The 21,611-nt window shown below is 39.9% G+C and overlaps 1 protein-coding gene across 1 annotated transcript in view; it reads right to left on the reverse strand.

The window, feature by feature from the left end:
• The window catches only part of LOC115634559, a 207,510-nt gene that overhangs the window by 47,224 nt on the left and 138,675 nt on the right, over positions 1-21,611 (reverse strand). Inside the window, exons 3-6 of the mRNA XM_030532375.1 lie at positions 13,867-14,732; positions 3,900-4,077; positions 2,527-2,753; positions 1,361-1,514 (exon numbers count right to left, since the gene is read on the reverse strand). Coding sequence (XP_030388235.1) covers positions 1,361-1,514; positions 2,527-2,753; positions 3,900-4,077; positions 13,867-14,732 — 1,425 coding nt within the window. The remainder of the gene's footprint in view (positions 1-1,360; positions 1,515-2,526; positions 2,754-3,899; positions 4,078-13,866; positions 14,733-21,611) is intronic.

Below are 21,611 nucleotides of genomic sequence, written 5' to 3' on the forward strand. Positions count from 1 at the left end.
GCGAGTTCTGTTTGGCTTTTATTAAAAACTTTTTTTTCCCCTATACATTTAAATATTATGCTTTTTAGCGCAATGACTGACTGGCTGACTAACTGACTAGCTGAGTGAGCGAGTGAGTGAGTGAGTGAAGGAATGAGTATATGGGTGACTTCATAAGTGAGTCACGTGCTTGGCAAAGTTTACGGCATATGTCGCGCTGAGTGCATGTTGGTTAACCCATGGCAACGTAATGGCACTTTAATGACACATCAGCTACTTATGCACTCGGCTCACTATTCAAGTGCGTTGCTTCCTGTGCTCTCTCATGTGTTTTTTTTTTTTATTTTTTGTTTACACACTTCAGAAAGATGAGAGGAAATAAGAGCATTTAAAGAACGATGTATGTAGTACTTCAGTTGATTGCAGTTGTAACGGTTAGAATGATTTCTTTCTTATTAGTGCAGTGCAGAACGCACCTTTTGAATGCAAGAAAACAACAAGACGTATTTATTCTATAGAAATTATATAGAAATCGTCGCAGAGCCAGACCTTCTACAACTGTCCGCAGTTTAATCGGCATTTAATACATTTGATCCCATCTTCCTTATCGCAAATCATACTCAGTGATAGGCGGCAATCATGGTCAGCAAAAAAACCACGTTACGTTAGCAATTGTAACATTGTAGGTATAATAATAATATATATAGGGTATTGCGAAATCGTCCAGATTTGTAGCACCCAGGCACCATAAAATATATACATATATGTATACTTTATCAGCAGAATAAAACCAATCGTTTTAGAAATGTCGATCTTTTTGTATTAGGGCAAGGATCTCGGAAAGAATAAGAGCTAGAGTTACCGAGCTGGAGGAGGGACACAACAAAGCTATGGCTATTTTTTGATGCAGCCCATTACTTCCCATCTGTGAGTATACTTTTGCTTCAAGATTGATCATCTTCAAGATTGTCATCTGGGATCTACTAAATGCGTTTCCCCCCGATACAGTAGTTTTAGTATAACTTCTGTAATTCGTGGAATATCGATTTTTATTCCATTATTTTCTTTTATTTTATTTGAATGTGTGAAGCTTGCTTATAAGACAGCTTTCATTTAACAACACATTAAATAAACCAAATTAAACGAATTTATTAATTGGTTGCCTGACTTAAGTAATTTTGATTAATAAAGTAGATGCCTTAAGATCGAGGCTGACATAGAGTTCGAAACAGTTTCTCTATTGTCAAATTAACCGATCCTTTCTTTTTGTACTTTTTTCTTAAGTTATGTTTAGCCCCTACTTGTTTTCTTTAATTCATTGGTGTTAAGGTAACTAAAAACAGAGCTTTCCAAATTATTATTGATAGTAATTCATACTTACATTGCACATCCAGCAATAGCGATGCATTCTGGCGAATTTTTAGCGTCGGATGCTCCATGACGCACAGAATCCGAGCATTGTGATGCGCTCGATAGACGGCTGGTAGACGGGCGTCGCTCTTGGCTCCGCCGTTGATTTTATAGGAATTCTTATCCTGAAAAACAGAAAAAAAGATGCCAGTTAATGTCGTCTCAAGCTAATGCCTGGCGAGTCCAATTAGGCAAAATGACAAGCCAGGCGAGCTCAATTAGGCAGCCAGAGGCCTGTTATCAGCGACTTGTCGCCCGGCGTCATTAATTCAAATTAAAGCCCGAGTACAAGGCCAAGAGGCCAATGGCCCTAAACTTAAAGCGTGCTGGCAGAGCTTGACATGCAAATTTGTTGTCTGCGACATCAACATCAAGCAGACCGTTCTTCGTCGCTCGGCGCTCGGTGCTCGGTGCTCGGCGCTCATCGTAAGCGTCTGGCACAGTTTTCAATCAATCATTTGGTGGTGCAGCAAGGGCAGATGTGGTGGGGGGTGGGCGGTCGTTATTTGGTCGAGCGGTTGGTTTGCTGGTCGTTCTGCAGCCAAGCAACTGAATAGAACACAACACGCAAATTTGTGGCATTTAGGGTATGAACTACACACACACATACACAGACAAACAACCACATACATGTACACATGCACACACAGATACAGACGTACGCATTTGTGTCGGCACTTCGATGTGTTTGACAGGTTGCCAGTCAGTCAGTTGTTGTTTCTATTGTTCGTTGCTTAGATGTGGGTGTATGGGTGTATGGGTGTGTGTGGCCAGCGGCCAGTTTATGCAACGCTTGACCAAAATGTCTGCTTTTCATTATGCTCGAGTGCAAGACAAACAAATTTGGCGCAACCGCAACCAGCCAACGGATACGACTCGCACAGCCCAGGCAGTTGTTTGTAAGCCGGTCAGCCGCTGTTATCCACACTAATGTGTTTGCTGTTGTTGTCTGTGTGTGCGTAGTCTGTGGTTTCACATGGTTTGCATTAAAATGACAAAACAATATGTCAAAGTGTCAGCAGTTTGCTAAGCCGCACGCCGATCTGCCCCTCACTGCACCACACCTTGCCACCCACGACTGTCACCCACCCGCAATGAGCACTCAATTTGCTTAATAAACACTCTCACAGCAGTTACCTTCTCGCTTTTGATCTCCTCCAGCTCGAGCACCTCGGCGGACACCTTCTGTGCGTGCCTATCGACACCGGGGCTGAGCAACACCTCCCAGGTGAGAGTGGGCTTCGGATTGCCACCCTCGCTGATGCAGGCCAGGTTGAGCTCCGAGTTTTCTTTGACCGGCACGAAAATATTGCCGGCGTCCAGACGACGCGAATCGATGAGCAAATAAGGAGGCTTAGGTCGATCTATGGGGATAAATAAAGTATTTTATTTAGGCGATTTCATGGTATCATTATATTGTTTACTTTATATTGTTCCTAAGTACCTAAGAGAACACATACATATTTTGCATTTAATTTAAATTTTAAATCGTTATTAAAAACTAGACAGGAAGCTAGAAAATGAATTAAATAGATGACTGTCTTTGATATAAAATTTACTCTAATAACATAAGATAGTTGTTTTATTTTTTTAAATTATTTTAATACATCTTTTTAGAATTTAAATATATGAATGGTTATAAATTATTATTTTGTATAGACTGGATTTTATCTTAGAATAATGTAATTTTATAAATATTCCAAGATCCGATGGAATATTTCTTTATATTCTGTTTTTCTTTCTTTACTTTTTAAGTATTCCATTCTAGAGCTTCTAGAAACGGAAAGTTCTATCAAATTTTATAAAATTATACAAAATATAATTTTTTTCAAAGTAATTAATTGGCTTTCTTTTAGTCTCAAGTTGGCTAACAAAAGTCTGAGAGACTTATATGAAATATTGGTATTCTGCATATTACCTTTTATTTAGATACCTCTTCTAATTGAATGGACTAATTGTCTGATGAATAAACCCGCCCTAATCAGGTTCGAAATTAAATGTTTATTCTTTCAGTTTGAAAATTCAGCTAACCAAATTGAATATTCTTTAATAATATTTTTAGTTGTTAAATGGAGTTCTGAAACATGATTACGTAAACTATATGCTTATGTATTTAGGCAAACACCTAAGTGTGATAAATAAGTATAAAATATCGCGCTAAGAAGTAGGCTGCATACCTCGAAACTGAGCAAACGGAAGTTAAGCGAATCATGAAAGCGTGCTACAGTTTTTATTTTCATCAGGCTTAGTGCGCACTCAACTGTACTTTCTAATAAGCAAAGTTTTTGGCGCGCTAAGCCGCCTGAGTTGCCAACAATGACAATAACAAAAACAAATGGGAACGAAGACGTCGTCGTCGTCGTCGTCGGCGAAGTCGTTAAGGCGCTCAAGACTCGCTGGCTCAGTGCCTCTCACGTTCCTCGTTTCGCAGGCTATCTCCCACGCTTTGTCCTCAGCTAATTTTGCAAATGTAACGACCTTTTTAATATTTGTCTAAACTTTTTACATACCCAGGACGACCAGCTTGACGGGTCGGGCGTTCTCGGTGTAGCGGCGCGTATTCTCCGCCTCGCACTGCCACTTGCCATCATCCTCCAGCATGACATTGGTGATGGTTAGCGCGCCATTAGCCTCCTTGATGAAGCGATAGTCGGTGACGCGAGATGTGCGGTCCATGGCATGCACCACCTGTGGTGACGAGAGGAGGAGAAGATCGCGCTATAGTTGGCGTTTATTACTGCAAGTTGGGGCATTAAAACTAATGTCTACTGAACTGTAGCTATAGCGAGGACTTTGACTTGGGCCGTGACAGCCATAAGCCTTAGCTCGCTTCCTCCTTCAAGAAAGAAGGAGTGGGGAGCGCAAATTATGCAAACGCTTTAAACTTTTAATGCAGCCATGATACCCACTGCTATGCGGCTTGCATTAAATGTTAATAAATTTTATAATAAATGCGCACGATGCACAAAAGTGTTCAGGGGGCTGTTGAAGGGTATGGGCGACCATCCTGCATGTGAGCCTGTGAGAAACAATTGCTTTTAATGTTTTAATATGCGCGCATTTATTTACACTTGCCACCACGGCCTGGAATTTTATTACACTTTACCACCTCCCCCCTATCCGCAAAAGCCCCAATCGAGTCGCATTTCAAACAAAAATAATAATGACAATTAAACGAGGTTATGCCAGGGATTTAAACTCCACCATCCTCCCCCGACACCCAATTTAATGGGCCAACAATGAAGTGGCACATGCGGCTTTAAAAATGTTGCAAATAGTTGCGCGGCGGGTATTGTCCGTTGGAAGCTTAATGCTCTGAAATGTTCGCTTTAATTTATGTGCGCATTCAAATGCTGGGTGAAAATATTGAAAATAACAAAAAATATATAAATAAACATTTTTGCGCATGTCCCGTCGCACTTAATGCGTTTAAGTGGCAATTAAATGAGTTTTGAGGCGCAGCTGAAGCGGACGGGGACAGGAACGGGGCCTGGGGACCAAGCGGCAGCAGAATAGCGACAAAAACAATGTGGCGTGGGTACGCGGTAATAAATGAAAAATAATTTTAATTATACACACTTGTATATACATACATATATGCGGCTTAACTTTTGGTCGTGTCGAAACCGCATTCGCTGCTACTGTTCAATAAATAAACAAGCTTAAGAGCTCAGCACTGTATTAATACAGACAATACAATATGAGCGGGAATATCGTGCAACATCGGGAATGCTTTGCTCTCGAAGAAAGCGTAAGAGCATCTATTCAATAGAACTGAGAGCAGGGAACCGTAATTCATATCGTAATTGGTTGAACAGAGAAATGTGCATTTTCAAAAGCTAGCAGTCCAGGTGATGGCAGATCCTTTGCATTTAGTTGACAAGTGAAAAGGGAATAAATCCGATTCGCGATGTCTTCCACAGCGCCTGCAATGCTTCTTCCTGACTGACACAGATGGTATTTATTTATTTAAAAATCAATATCTAATCTTTTTGCCATTATTTACAACAACGACAAATATTGAAACATTATAAAACAGAATTTAAGACTAAAGAAATGCAGCAATAGTAGATGACAAAATGGTAAATAAGAAAAAAGTGGTTTCTATGAAAGATAAGGTGGTACGGAAACAGAATGCAGTTGGCAGCCCTTAGTAATGGAGGAATAAAGGTTTATTGTAACTGTGAAGATTATATGGTGTGTGTTCAGTTTCAGCGCAGACAAAGGTTACTTATTAGCTCCTGTCACCTGGTTTCGTCGTTTGGTGTCGTTTTGAAAAAAAATTGCCAAAAAATGACTGCTCGAATTAATTTTTCCCCAACAGTTTTTGTGCAGGTTGGCAGCACCTCGTGCCCACTGGGGCGCCAAGAGAAATGTTTGTTCCATCGAAAATGTGTGGAACAGCTGTTTCAATGTGCTAGATTGGGGCTAAAGCGATTTCTGTGACACATGACGGGATAAGACTTGGTAATATATCAGCAAGCAAATCCGTTTCGGAATTTGTAATACCCCTATACCCATAGCTCATAGCCATTTTAAAAATGTCATAATATTTTGCATGCAGTAAGAACAGATGGCTTCATATTTACTTTGGTTAGTTTTCACTTACACACTTTTCCATTTTAATTCTTACTCTATAATTCCTTCAACAATATTCTCCTTTTTTAACTTCTTTCAACAGAGTCCTAACTATTGTCACACAATTCAGTGTTTCGCCATAATATGTAAAGTTTTTGTTGTCATTTAAAAACAACAACAACGAAATATGTAAGCATAATATTTGTATGCTGCACTTCCGTTTCCGCTGCGTGAGGCCCCAATTTTTATTTCTCCTTGTTGTTGTTTAAGAGTATTTTCGGTCTAGTTATGATTTTTGTATGCATTTTTCATATGCAGTAAAAATATATATAAGCGCTATATTCAATTCTTTTTTGGCTTCCATGGCTTAGTTGTATCTGCAATATACTTGTATTTATGCGAGTGTGTGTGTGCGTGTGAGCTTGTGTTTGTGGAACTTCCGTCAGCCATTTGCGGCAGTCGCCACAGCGGCCGTAGCTGAAATTTATTAACCAGCCAACGGTTGTCGGGCGGCGCATTTGACTGGATTTTTGTTCAACGGCGCATTCAGTTGGAAATTTATGAGGTAACATGGCAGAGTTGGCCGAGCTTTGACAACACGTTTGCCCATTCGGCCATTCGGCCGTTTGGCCATTTGGCCGACTGCACCTGCATGGAAATAAGGACAGGACTGCGCTTGGGCTGGGACTGGACGTTTTTGGCAACATGGCCGCTAGACAAAAGCGTTAAATGAGCGTGGCAAATCCTTGTTTACACCATCAAGCGGCTAACTGTGAACGCCAACAGCCAACGGCCAACAACAGACAGTGAACAACGTACAACGAACAACAACAGCCAACAACAGCCAACAATAATAAAGACAAAAACAACAACAACAGTAATAACGGATTACACGCACGATTGTTTTGGCATGCAGTTGGGCGAGCTACAGCTTCATGGCTAACTGGCCAAATGGCCAACTGGCTAGTTGGCCAAACGGACAACTGGCTAACCGGCCATGGATCGTGTCCATTGTGCGCTCTGGGCACTTTATGCGGCATTAAATGAACGCGCGAGTCGCACGCTGGTTGGGGTAATTATAATTTTTCGCTTTTGTTTTCCATTCTATATGGTTGTTATACATTGTTGCATATTTTAAGGCGCTCGGCTTACATTTCGCCAAATGTTGCGCAGTTCTGGGGTTTTCTGTTTTTATATTCGCGTGCATAATTTTACATAATTTTCAGGCTTGTTATCAGCTAACGCAATTTTCCACTGCTCACATACATATATGTGTGTTTTCGTGTGTGTGTGTGTGTGTGTTTTGCCAGATATGGTGAATTATAGCCACATATTGGGAATAGTACTATACGCCATACAAAACAAATGCTTTGTTTCGAATTCTAGAATTCATGCATACAATTCATGAGGATTGTGCGATTTAAAAAACCTTGTATTTTTATCATTTTCTATTGAAAATAATATTACAATATAGGCTACTATAGTCAAGAGAAAACTAAAGCTGAGACTGCTCATATTTTGATCATGAATTGCGTATTTTTTATTTTAACATAGTTGATTTAATAAATCATGCAATAGCATAATAGGGGAACCCTTTAACTCATACATGTCATGTACTCTAAGTAGTATGTAGTGGGTAATAGATGATATAAGTTTTTCAAAAGTAGCTTCTATATTCAAGAAAAAGCGAGAAATACCTCGACGACTGACAATGGTTTAGAGTTGAAAACTGTAATACGTACATATCCTTAAATCTGCTCAGTTGATATTGTTGAATATAATGCTCTCATATTGAAAACAAGAGGTCGTTTTCTCGCCAAATCACTTAATGACTTTTAACTTTAAAAGTAACAATTATTAATAAACTTTTAATGAATGAACAACAACAACAACAGCAACAAAAGTTTCTTTACAAAGAATCTATTGCTCATTGCATATATTTTAGCTACAATGAAGAAATGAATATTTAGGTCCCCATATATTAAGTCTATTATTTGACTGCAATATAGTTAAGAAGGCAAATATGTGGGGTGAGAGGTTGTTTGGGGGTTTTTGTAATCATTTTGTTGGCTTCACTTGGATACTCTCCTCATTTAAAGCTCGCGCATACATCTATCTATCTATCAAAAACAGATCTTCCAAGCAGTAGCAGCTACATTACAGAAAAATGGCTACTTATATCCAACGCTTGGAATTGCAAAAATCTTGTCAGCAAACATTACTCGCTGCCTGCTGCTGTTGCTGCTGCTGCTGCTGTTGGTGCCTCCATTTCCGCCTCCATTGCTTCTGCTGCCGGCCCAAAGCTACTAACTTGAAATTGCTTTCGGCAAATATATTAGCCTCTTGATAATTTTCAACAATAAATTCTTTTGCACACACATACAAACAGACACATATATATATATATATATATATATATATATATATATATATAAATAGTACATAGCGCACACTCAAACATGCGCTCCATGGCTGAAGATGCGATAGCTGGGGGACCTTAATGCATTGTGCAGCGCTCTAGAAAGTACAACAAAAGTCGCTCATGTTGCAAGCTGTCAGTGCAACACTTGTCGCATGTCATTGCCGCAGTGGCAGTTGTAGCAAAGCGCAGAGAGCGGAAGGAGTTGTCAGTTGTCTGTGTGTGTGTGTGTTCATGTTTGTGTATGTGTGTGTGTGTTTGTGCTGAAGACAGCGTATAAGACAAAGTCAGCCAAGAGCCAAGAGCCGTGCTGCTCAGCGCTCAAATGCAATTGCAAATGCTAAGCTGACGAAGCAGTTGGGTCCTATAAGGATGGGGAAGCGGGAGAGCGGGAAAGCGGGGAGCATCGGCCAACAGTGATAATGATAAAATGTGTTTGTTCAGATAGAGCAGCAGTCGACGTATAAATACACTGAATAGAAAGTATTCGAGTCTGTGCATTAAAGAGCTTTTATTTGGGATTTGATTTTTACAGCAAGTTACAGTTCAGGAAATCATTTACAAAATTTATTGGAAAGCAATTAAGGTTCCTTACGAAAGTCGCAATTTTATCAAAAATAAACCCTTATTTTCTTTTAGAAAAGTGGCAAGTCAAGCAATAAAGACACTGAGTATTAATTTTGTGAATGTACAAAGTTGTACAATATATTCTCTTTAATACTTAATGGCATCGTATTAATCCAAAGTAATCATATTTATATATTCTTGTACACACATAAGGAAGGAATTGCTTACACAACTGAAATTGTTCATGAACAAGTGCCAGAAAATAATTCATCAAAATGCTTCAGATATAACACCAAAAATTTCAAAGCTAACAAGCAACATTCTAAAATGCAATTTGCAGTAAAAAAATAAAACAAAAATAAAATTATTCTTGCAGCACCTTGCCAGCTAATGCTCAGTACTAAAAAGGCATGGTGTGAATTGAACATTTATATATTTTGATAATTTCTGGTTGATCAAATATTAATTTATTCATGTATAACAATTAAAAAATAAATAAATTGCATATTCAACGAGAGTGAAGAAGCGAGAATTTGATTGAGAAAGCTAACCAAAGTAAAAAAGGGTACACAAAATTCATTCAGCAGTAGAGGCTATCGTGGGCTGCTCAAACAAACCCTTCTTATGTAGGTACATGTGTTCACATAAGTAAGACAATACATAAACATACTTACGCCTTGCCCCCTTCTACTACACATAGCACATACATACATATAAACATATGCACTTCGTTGCCACATGATTGCTGTAATTGCAGCAATGCCGTGCTCAGCTTCTTCTTTCACTTGGCGGCTTTTGTTTTAACACAACTAATACAATCGCACCGTGGGGAAATGTGCTGCAGCAGCAAAGGACGACGACAGTGGCAAAGATTGGTGGTGGTGATGGCGCTGGTGGCGTTGATTTTATTCGCCATCGCTTGCAGCCACTCGGCGGCGATTCGCTCATCTCACTCCATCTTAGAGCCGCCATTTCCACCAGTCCCTCACGACAAGGCTCAAAGCATTGCAGCTAACTCAATAAACTTGTCAAAGGTACATACCAAGTACAAAGTACAAGTAAGCGGCATGGGAACAGCTCGACTCCCTTTCCACCCTCTCCTCCCACGACAGCCTCTGCCCGATTTCGTCGCTCCATCTTCATCGGCATCGGCATCGCATTGTGCTGCTCATTTTCAGCTGGGGATTTGAGTGATTAATTTCTCGACTTGATGTGATTTAGTTGTTGCATCTTCGTGTTCTGCCTCTCGACTGCCGGATAGTCTGCTCTATTAATGTCTTGTATTAAATTTGCTGCAGTTTGCGCTTTGCGGCACCTAATTGGCTAATGGCAGCTTAGCGCTGCTGGCAAATTTATGGCGAGAGTCGACCAGCAGCACAGCTTCCGGGTAGCCCATGAATGCTAGCGGCAAAGTCTGTCGACCTTAAACCTGAGCTGTTTTCATGTTCATCTTTAAAAAATGGGAACACTACACACGGCAACAACCATGCCCATGCCGATGACACCAACAACAGCAACAACAACGGTGCGCAATAAATAAGTTGCAGCTGTTGCAAGCCATGCAACCATAGAAGCGCCATATCAGTTGAGGCGCCTCTGTCGCCTATGCTGTTGACTATCTTCTTATACTTGTAGGCTAGTACAGTAAGCTATCTGCAAAAATAACTCTACAGTATTTCAATACGGAATCAAGCTAAGTAACAGTATTCCAATAATCTCTTATCTTAAATACTAAGTGGTAAGTGTTCAACTTTAAATGTCATTCATTTTTTCTGGCAAAGAAACACCACGAAATTGAATTTACTTTCTACTTTTAAGATATTCTTTTTAAATATTTAACCTTTATTTAAGATCTGTCCTGGGTTGGAAAATATTGAAATTTTTTCAGATCACTTTGAAATTTAAATCATGTTTCTCTAACTCTAAAGTTTTGAATTTTGTATGGTAGTTCTAAAAAATATTGCTTTAAGAAGAACTACTGCTGACAAATTATTTATCCTAAGTTGAGTTCTACCATATCATTGTGGCACAAACCGACTTTCCCACACTCTAGTGAAAATATAGTTCCAAAATTAAAATTTTTAGAACTATATTTTTAATTTGAACTAAGTTCTACATCATTCATCATAAAAATGTTATCTGATTGTCTCCCCGATCATGGTTCGTTATTGCCAACTTTACCTGTTTGTTATCTTTTTGTCGTTGTTTGCGCAAAACTTAAAACCACAAGTTTTATGTCTGCCAGCGAGCCGTGGCAATTGTCGCGCGATGCGCCGTTCGCCGTGCTCCGTGCGCTGTGCACCATGTTCCAAGTTACGCTTCTCTGGAGCGACAACATATTGCACCATAAAGCCAACAAATTACAGCCAGAAGACAAGAGACAAAGACGCCAGTGCCCACAACAAAACTTTAGTTTAAGGTGCAGACAATGTGTGTGTGTGTGTGTGTGTGTGGAGGCAATGGAATAAGCTGACAACTGGAATTTCTGGGTAGACGGCACAAAATTTGATAAGCAACAAATAAGCTGAAAATGTAATGCTGCCAGCGAAAATATCAAACGACAAAAAGGGGGAAAATATCGACAATGCAATTGCCGTCAATTCGCTGGCTGACAGTGCCGAATTTAACGGTAAATAAAAAAGCAGTGCACTGCTCAGACAAAGATTGTCGACGACAACAAAGTGCAGTAAACATTGATATCCAGCAACAAGAACAGCAGCAACATCTCGAACGAAATCAGCGCCAAAAATCAACCGAAGTCAACAGACGTGTCTGGCATTTTGTTGGCGGCAAAATCAAGTGGCAAGAGGGCTGTGTGGGAGTGCAACAATAAGTTACATTGTTGACAAGCAATTTGATGGTTTTGACATGAAAATAACATTTAATTTAAAACAGCTTCAAATGCGAAATAACAATTGTGTAAATAAAGGTGCCAGCAGATGAAAGTTTAGGGGGCCGCAGCAATGCCAACAAAAACAATGTTTGCATGTGCAGCCCACAAGTATGCAACACTCTATGGCGAGACAAATAAACACACACACATACACACACATGCAACCAAACTGGTAAACACACACCTGGGCCTGGGCCTGGGCTTGAGTTTGGGTCTGGGTCTGGGCCAGCATCTGGGCAACTGCACTTTAAATGCAAGCCAAGCCACAGACCGCGTACAAAAGTGTTGCCATTGTAGTTGTTGCTGTTATTGTTGTTGGCAGAGTTGTGTTGTGTGTTGGTTGAGTGTGTTGGGGCAACTACTATGTAGTATTTGCCCATCAACAACTTGGCCTGCTCTCCACGCGCCTGTTACTGTTACTGTTTCTCTTTCTGTTATAGTTGTTGTTTTTATGAGCCATGTTGTATTTACACTGCAACTATGGCCAACAGACAGTCGAGTGGCGTTTGCACCCTAGAGCTGCCTTCCATTTTGTTTTTTTTTTTTTTACCACTCACTCGTGCAATTTTAAAAATGTTGCCCTTAACTCTGCAGCTGTATTTATGGTTGCTGTTGGTATAGCAGTTATAATTGCATTATGCCAAAAGGTAGACTGCACTTTGGTTATTTTTTGTGCAATTTTTTTTATTTACACTCACAATTATAACTCAATAGCTTGAGCGGAAACTGCAGCTAACTGTTTTAACATGTTTTTTAATTTTTCCCCCATTTGTTGAATACTTTTTCACACATTTTCACATTAATTTTAATAATCATTTTACGGAAGAAAGTTAGCCATCAAATAGTAGCTATAAATATGTTTATGTGCTCTTAAGATAAATATTCGCTGAAGCCCTTTAATATTTTTCGATGTACATCAAAATTTATTAAATTAAACTTTAAAATTAAATAAATAGATTAAGTACGTTAGTTAAATCACTTTAAATTATATTAAAAAAAAATATTTTTAACTAGTGCATTTATTTATGATGTATTCTTGTCGCACTAGTAAAATAAGAAATAAATAAATAAAAATCAAATCCGACTATTTTGTCTGGCGTTTAGTGGGTTTCCTTTCAAATTTTATCTACCATTTTTGTTCTGCCATTCTGAATGTTCACTGCAGAAAATATTCTTTCTTCTGGGTTTTGTAGCCTAATAAATGAACTTCTTTTCTATCAGTTGAGATCAAATTTAATCCCTTCTTGATTAAAAGTTAGCGCTATGTGATGGATCAGTTGGAAAGAAAACCCTAGAGTTGACACTAAAAACCATTACTAATTTGCCGCACTCTGAAGAGTCTCACAAGAAATGTTCACTTAGAGGAGCCAGCAAACATTCCTTATTATAGTAAGCGTCTAAATGAGAATTGGAGTGAGATGAGTGTGAGCTGATGCAGTCAAGGACCAGCCAGCAGCCTTTGTATTTGAGCCCGTTTAAAATGCTTTTGACATCAGTAACTATCAAATAATAACGATTATCCTATTTGCATAATGTGGCAGTTAAACGACAAATAAGCGCGACACAAAGGGCAGCAATAGAATGAAAACCCAGCAGTGAAGAGAATAAAATAAAAGAAATGTAAAAGCAGGCGACGGACGCACTCGAGACATCTTGGCAGCGAGCGCACCAAGTGACAGACTTGTTGAAGAAGGAGAACTAAAGGGGGCCGACAATGCACAGGACACTCGGTGCAATAAAAAATACTTTATACATGCATACATATATACCTTCAGATATAGCAAAATGAGCCGGGAAAAGTAAAAAGCAGCTGAGAAAATACGCTAGAGTCGAGGGAGGTCTTAGCAGACTATAAAAATAGCGAAGATTGCGGCAACTGGCCAAGTTCTGGGAGCATAGAAAATAAAAAATATAGAAAAATACGCGTGGAATGCAATTAAAGGCAAAAGCGGCCAACAAATTGGCGGCACGGACAAGATAACTATATTCAGGGGAAATACGAGAATTCTTTGGAACTCACCTGCCCATTTTTGTACCACATGCTCGATGCAATGTCCAGGTCCACCTCGCACATGAGTCTGATTTCCGAATGCTGCTCTGCATAGACCACCGACATCTCCTCGTCCTCATACGGATTGGGCAGCACTGGTCGCAGTGGCAGCACACGCGGCTCCAAAGGCTCGCCATCATCATCGTCATCATCATCGTCGTTGGTGTTGCCAACGTCATGCCCCTTGGCCGCAAACAAATCACGCGTGGAGGTGCCGCTATCGAACTCCTCCACATCATCGATAATTATGACCGGCTCTTTGGGCTTGGGCTTCATATCCTCCGGTGCCAAGTGTACCGTGGACCGCACACGTTTCGCCTTTGCGGTTGTGCCCAGCAGCGATTCATTCACATAGGCAGGAGTGACGCCACTGACGCCACTGCTGCCACTACTTCCACTACTGCTGCTGCTGCTGCTACTGCTGGTGGCTGCTGCAGAGACGGCGGCTGTGACTGTGGTCGCCATTGTCGCCTCAGTTTCCTCCTCAGTTTCACGCCGCAGTCGCCGTTTGGGCGCCTCTTTATGCTGATTCAGGCGGTGCGCCTGATGCCCTCCATGGTTCTTTAGCCGAGCGCGCCACTTCGCCATTTTTGCTTTGACCTTGGAGCAGTTTTTGGCACATTTTTGTCGCTGACGCTCCTTCTCATGCCTATGGTCAACTTTTGAGTGCAGCCGAGCCACTACTGTCACATCCGCCGAGGCGTCGGCATGGCTGTGTGTCAATGGTGTTGATGGCGCCTGCTGCTCTGATATGCTGCGCCATTTTGTTGCTGCGTGTTCGGCGGGCGACTTCTGTGACTTGTTGTTGATATTTTGTGGTTGTGTGTAGGTGGTACCTGCAAACAAAAATAATTGCATTAGTTGGCAGTGGAAAGAAGAAAAGAAATTAACTTGTAGCTCCATTACACATGAGAGTGTGCTTGAACTAATTAGTAACATCCTATTAGTGTAGTTAGCTATCGATTAATATTGACAGTTTTAATAAAAACAACAAGAAAAACTGAACTGGAAATTAAAAAGTCGTTTTTCTTGTGCACAATTCAATGGAAGATATGCGGTAAAAGAAATGCTTAACAACTTTTTACTTCAGTAAAGTAATATTTATGTATATGCTACGTATTTTAAGAATCTTTAATTAATTCAGCAGAATTGAAGAACTCCAGCTATACGACAATACTTATATTTCGCAGATGACTTCCCTTGTGAACAGGCGTTGCCCACGCCGGTGCAAAAGTAAACATTTATTGGGCTGGAGTATCAATTACGTGGCATTGTCTCTCGTGTAAATCCAATGAACACATACGCTTACACGTCTCATGCATTTATTTATGATACTTTACGGCCCCAGAGGAGGCAGAGAGAGGAACAGAGAGTTGAGTGTTGGCGAAGCAACCGGCTCGATGGCAGTGCTCTATTTAGTTGCAGGTTGCACATGCAAACAGCTCGACACTGTGCAGTACTTGTGCACAAATGTAGCTTCCTCCTTTCAGCCTCTGCTGCAGTCCCACTATACTATGCTGCTGCATGCACAGATATTCCTTTGCTAATCCATTGCCTTCCAAAGCAATTTTCATGCCTAACTTTTGCTGCCCTGTCGTGTCGCCCTTTTATTGTGGCTGTTATCGTGCTGTCGTTGGCCCAACTCCATGGCAACAGTCCACTGTTGCAGCTCCTGTTGTCGTTGTTGTTGTTGTTGTTGTTGATAAATTTACACAAGTGTATGACAAGCTTTCAAATGGTAATTAATATTCATCTGAGACGGGCTATCAAAAGACAACGCACACCCACACACAAACACACCTATGCCGAAGTTAACTGTAGCCGCCAGCTAGGCGCAGACTGTGGTTAACACTGGCACTGTCAGGAACCAGAAAGCCCCAGGAAGGAGACAGAAAGACAGAGAGAGAGAGAGAGAGTGAGAGAAAGATGGGCCAGCAGTCATTGTCATTGTCTGTTTTGAGTTGTTTTGTTCTCAGCCCTTTTCTACTAATGGGGCGTAGTGGCTGAGCTGCATCTTGTGGCTCTTCGGCTAGCATTCATTCTTCTACATACTTTGTGTTCGTAGCTAAATTAAAGTTGTCATTTTTCAAGTGAGCGCACAAAAGTGTGCAATGCGCCTAATAAATTTGCACAGCCATTCGGGTCTCATAGGCATAACTGGCAGTGGCTCGGAGACAATAGGCAAGTCATTTGCACTGGCACTGGCAGTGCTAGTGATGGGCTGGTAACTGGTGGAGTGGGGGGGGGGGGGGGGGGGGGTGTGTGTGCAGCGACTTACATGCATAGAATACACATGTACACACATATACGAGTACATAAACATGGGAGCAAACAAAAGTGGGGATGACGATGACGAAGAGAGCAGTGCTAAAATGTTTTCACAACTGCTTAAAAGTCTGCTACACTTTTCCAGCCAGCCTGCCAAGTGCAAGTACACACCCATACACATACACATTTACATATATATGCGTGCTCATATGCGCGTGTGTGCAGCTTGCTTGTTTACTTGTAGTTGGAGTTGTTTGTGCTGTAACTTAAGTTGTAAATGAAGATTGCGTCAGAAATTTTCCGAAACGACGGCATCTTTCCTAGGCGGTATCTATGTATATCTATGTGTAGTAGGTGTGTGTGTATTCCTTGCAAATTTAATGAAGCACCCACCTACACACACACACGCCGACCTGCTCGCAATCACTTTGTCTAGCGTTTGGCACATGCTCGTGCAATGTGCGGGTGTGTTGAAATTTTGTGGCATACTCGAAATGTGTTGCATACGTTGCGGCGCATAAATTGCCGCGCGCATATGCAGCAGGAGTATGGAGTAGGAGAAGAAATAGTAGTGGGTGAGGCTTACGCCACGCCGTTGTTCGACAGTTAATCAAATTGATAGTTTGGATGAAGTTATTGTCGTTTAGTTTATTAAGAGGCAAAAAAAGTTGAGCCCCACAGCGTGTCGACAACAACTGACAATTTTATTGACTTTTATTGTTGCACATTTTAACACGTTTATCGTTTAACGTTTCGGGGCTGTTTTTCATTTTTGTACTTGCAATGACGGTCTTTGTTCATATTTTAATTAGTAAAGTTTCAAGTTAAGCTTTGTTATTATTTTTAAATAAAAACATACATAAATTTAAGCAATTCCCTTCTTCGCAGAAATTCTCCTTTTTTGTTGGAATTATATCTAAGAAATGAAAGCTTTAAATATATTTGGCCGTAAATATGTTACTTTACACTACAAGTATATGTATAAATAAAAGGAGCTTAGAGTTATTTTCGTCTGCACTGAAGTTGTATACGTCTTACTGTGACAGTTTGAAATAAAAACATACTGGTAGGGTAAAGATTCTGAGCTATACTTCCTATTGTTTTGTATCTCCTGGAATACCATCTGCTATGAAAAAAACTCCAATCGCCTTGTTCGTCTATCCATCTGTATCTTTTAATCTCTGTTCCTCCTACGGCTTTAGGGCTAATGCGATAAATTTTTGGGACAGACACAGATTAAATGTAAAAACGGATGTGCCAAGTACAATTTAAAAAAAAAAAAACTTTTTATTTATTTAGATATTGGAACCAAATTGAATATTGAGAATTTTATTATCAAAACTGAGTGTATTGTATATTTTGTTGGTCGCGACAGTCGACTATAGATTATCGAATGGATAAGGCAACAAAAATGTATGTAAAGTAGAAAAATGTTATAAATTAACTCGAATCAACGCACTTGCAATTATTGTAATAGGTTTTGTGAATTTATTTCAACATTTCACTGTAAGCCACACGCTTGCTAAATGACAATTATGCACAGTGTTTGTTTTTTGTGCACTCAGCGCCCGTAAATATGCAATGCGTCGCTTTTTTTATTAACTGTCATGTGGTCGACGGGGTGGGGCCGGCAATCAAGCGCTGACATAATTATATGTCACTGATTACAGGCCGGCAATTGACTGGCGACGGATGTGCCTGAGTAGAGAGGATGTGTGATATGCATGTATATACTTATGTTCATATATGTAGGTGTGAGTGTGTGTGTGTGTGTATGCGATACGCCTGCCATTTAACTGGCAAATTTTCATCGATTTTATGGCCAACGAACTATGCTTATACTCGTATACGTATATGTGTGTGTGGCCGCATGGCGTTGCTCTTTTTTACGCAAACAGGCAAATGACATGTAGTTGGTTTTTTTTATGCATTGTATATAAAAAGGCTCCAATATATGCTACACTCTTCAACTGTTTTTTAATTATGTCAACAATAATTTAATGCACTTATGCCAGCAACACACATGTACATACGAGTATGCGTTTAAGTGTGTGAGTGTTTTCTATGAAAATATTATTTTATGCAAATTCACCGAGAACCCAATTCTAAAAAACTCGATTCTATTTAATGTACAATAGCATGAATTCAATTTTGGATATGAATTTCAATAAAACTTTTAATTATTGTAGTGTCTATTAAGGGAGGTTTTTAGTAAAAGCAATTTTATTTTTCATTTAATCCCATCGATTCAAACTTGAGCCATACACACTTCTAATATGAGGCTTTTTGAGTGCACAGTCCTCATGGAATGGAATATGGAAATAAAAGAAAACTTTACTTCATACCGATACAGAGAAGGAAAAGACTGGACAAATTGTCGCGTGTTCTTCCTTTTTGGTAGAGTGTGCGTAGATCTATGCGACTTCAAGGAGTCATCTTATCACGAACTCGATGATTACGAGACAAGTACGTTTAGTACAATTAATAGAATAATAAATAGCATTTGACTACTTACTTCAACATCTATTGGCCCTTCGGCAATTTCACCAAATAGGTTTCGTCTACTATGCTATAGGAAGAAGCTTGGCGCTAACAAGAGTGTTTAAGGGACGAAAAAGAACGGGACGAAGGACTAATTCCAAGTTTAAACAAATTTGAAGCAAAGGATTATCCGTATTCGTAATTTTACACATTGTTCTTTGTTAACATCAATAATTAAGTTCTTAGTTATTTAGTCAATAATCGCATGCGACTTCTTGATCAGAATGAGTTTTAAATAGTATTGATAAATATATGGTACCTGTACCTTAAAGCTCCATTGAATTATAAGATTGGTACACACCTCTATGGCTATTATAACTAGAATAGGATTCAATGCATTTATCTTAGTATTCATTTACTAATATCAAGTTCCGAAGCTAGAGCTTATGTTACAAAAAAGTTTACAAAAAACTATACAAATTAAGTAAGTTTGTAAGCTAGAAAACAAAGATTGCGATCTTAGTTTAATTCACAATCAAAAACAACGAAAATTTGTTGTTAATGCAGAACATACATTCGTGAAAGTCCCCTGCAATTGTCTGCATTGCTTTAAGTTTTCATTCCATAAAGCAATAACACTAACTAATAAAGAAATATGTACAAATAATGATCAATTGTTCCCACGTTCGATAAAAGGATTCGTACGATCCAGTGCTCCCGGGTTGAAAACAGTTTCACACAATCATGTGGTATGGGAAAATTCTCAATTGCTCATGACTCTGGTCGACTATCCACATTTCAACATAGAAAAGGCAACATCGTGCTGAGTCCTCGTTTTTCAGTGCATTGCAAAACAGTCTTGATTATGCGATTCCTTTGGACATGGAAATATCTGCATTCCAAGCTCAGAACGCCACCACCTCCTCGCATAGGTAATGCCATCAGAGCAATGTGCTTCGTACTCCCCGATTGGCCCCCCGATTGGCCTACAATGTGCGCAGGCTGTGGCTGTTTCTTAACATGGCTTGCATGTGTTATGCGCTCGATGCACCTGTGTGAGTGGCGCGTGCATTGTTTAAGTTTCAGGCCATGCCTACGCCTACGCCTACACGGAGTCGACAACTTTGCAAACCGCCACTTAATGCAAGCCCAGGTAGTTTAAAACCACAGTGGCAGGAAGCAGCGGCAGCGGCAGTGGCTTTGGCTTTGGTTTCGGCATTGGCATCGTTGCACTTTAACTGGCATGCGGTGCGGCTTTTGCGTACTGCCAACAAACAGTAGCAATGCCAACAGCAACAGCAAAAGCAAAACAACAACAACTTGTGCACTGTTTTGGTATTTTTGTGCGCTTCCACGGCTGTGTGTGTGTGTGTGTGCATGTATGTATGTGTTTACAAAGCCACCAGACGACTACTTCCACTACTCAATCGGATTCAAACTAAAAGCCTCTAAGTCTATTCTAAATTACTGTTAAATCCGTGTGTTAAGTTCGCCATTACCAACGCATGTTAGCCTGTAACTGAGATATTACGCATACGACCTGTTGAGTCAGGCACCAAGTTTATGTGAAAACTGAAAGTTGCCTGAAAGTTGAAATAAAGGCTAAGAATTTAACAAAAATATGTAAGACTGTGCAGTTCAAAAATAAAATTTAAAAAGGTCTGTTGCGAAAAGATGCGACGTTTAAGTGTCTTAGTAATATTAAAACACCTAAATCGAAGTATTAGTGTTTAGAAACAACTGTGCAATTCTTGTCGCTATAAGATGAATGCATTTTTGTTTCTATGATTAAAAAGTTCAATCAGTCTTTGAGATCGCAAGTACATCAATTTGGCTTCTATAGCGTGATTTTATTTGAGTTATTTCCTTGAGAAAAACTTAATTCGCAAGCCACTGGCTAGGGTCACAACGATTGAAGGGAGTTTTTAAGAAACTACTTGAAGTCAAATAAATGATTGATTTTAGTAAAGGTAGTAAGAAAAACGTGTAGTTTGAACTGTTTTTCATTTAACAAAATTATTTTAAAATAAATATTAAAAAGTTTTTGAAATTTTGCTTCTAAGTCTGTCCGCTTGCAAATAAGCCCGTATAAGTAAGATCTGGCGATTCAGATTGTGAAATGCAAGCTACAAGTAAACTATAAAGATATTGAAGCTAAAAGTTAAATATATGTATAAGTTTTACAACATTTAATTACATATTTTTATTGTACTGCTGGCCTTATTGCACATACATACGTATAAGGCTAGAATACACTAGAGCTAAAAGTATTCAACTTCTTTTTAATATTGTGCATGGCCCTGGCCCAGCGCACACTACATTCCCATTAGACAAGCTCACGCTTAATGTGCTCGGCAATTACACGGACGATGTTGCTGCTCTATTTGCTGGTGACTGCACATCTCGCATGTCGCTTCATTACACACACCTAGGCAGAGAGAGACACATAGCAGAGAGAGAGAGAGAGAGAGAGAGAGAGAAGGGGGAAGTAAAAAGCAGCGGCCACAATGTCAGCGGCATTTACACAATGTCGACTATCAAATTGACAGCTGGCAAGTGTGGAGCACACGCACATGCATGCACGCTCACGTGGTATGGTAGCTGGACATGAATAGAGGACTCTGCAAAGGACTGGCAGGTGCAACTGGGTCACCTTTGGCTGCTGTTGCTGTTGCTGCTGCTGCTGCAGCTTCGCTCTGCTTTGCAATTGTGTCAAATTAATTGTCAACTGTTGTCTCTCATGACAATGTTGCTGCTGTGTGTTTTGTGTTTTGTGTTGGCTGTCGTCTGTCGTCTGTTTGATAAATTGCACTTAATAGCTGCTGCCAATTAAAAACAATTTTGTACACATTTTGTTGCCATACTCCGTTTTTACTCATTTTGTATTTTTGTTTGTTTATTTTTTAACTTTGAATTGGTTGTACCCATCACAAATAAAAGCAACTGGCGGCGCTTTTAAAGGCATG

This window comes from Scaptodrosophila lebanonensis, unplaced genomic scaffold (assembly GCF_003285725.1).
Source record: "Scaptodrosophila lebanonensis strain 11010-0011.00,11010-0021.00 unplaced genomic scaffold, SlebRS2 tig00000001-arrow-pilon, whole genome shotgun sequence".
Lineage (NCBI taxonomy): Eukaryota > Metazoa > Arthropoda > Insecta > Diptera > Drosophilidae > Scaptodrosophila > Scaptodrosophila lebanonensis.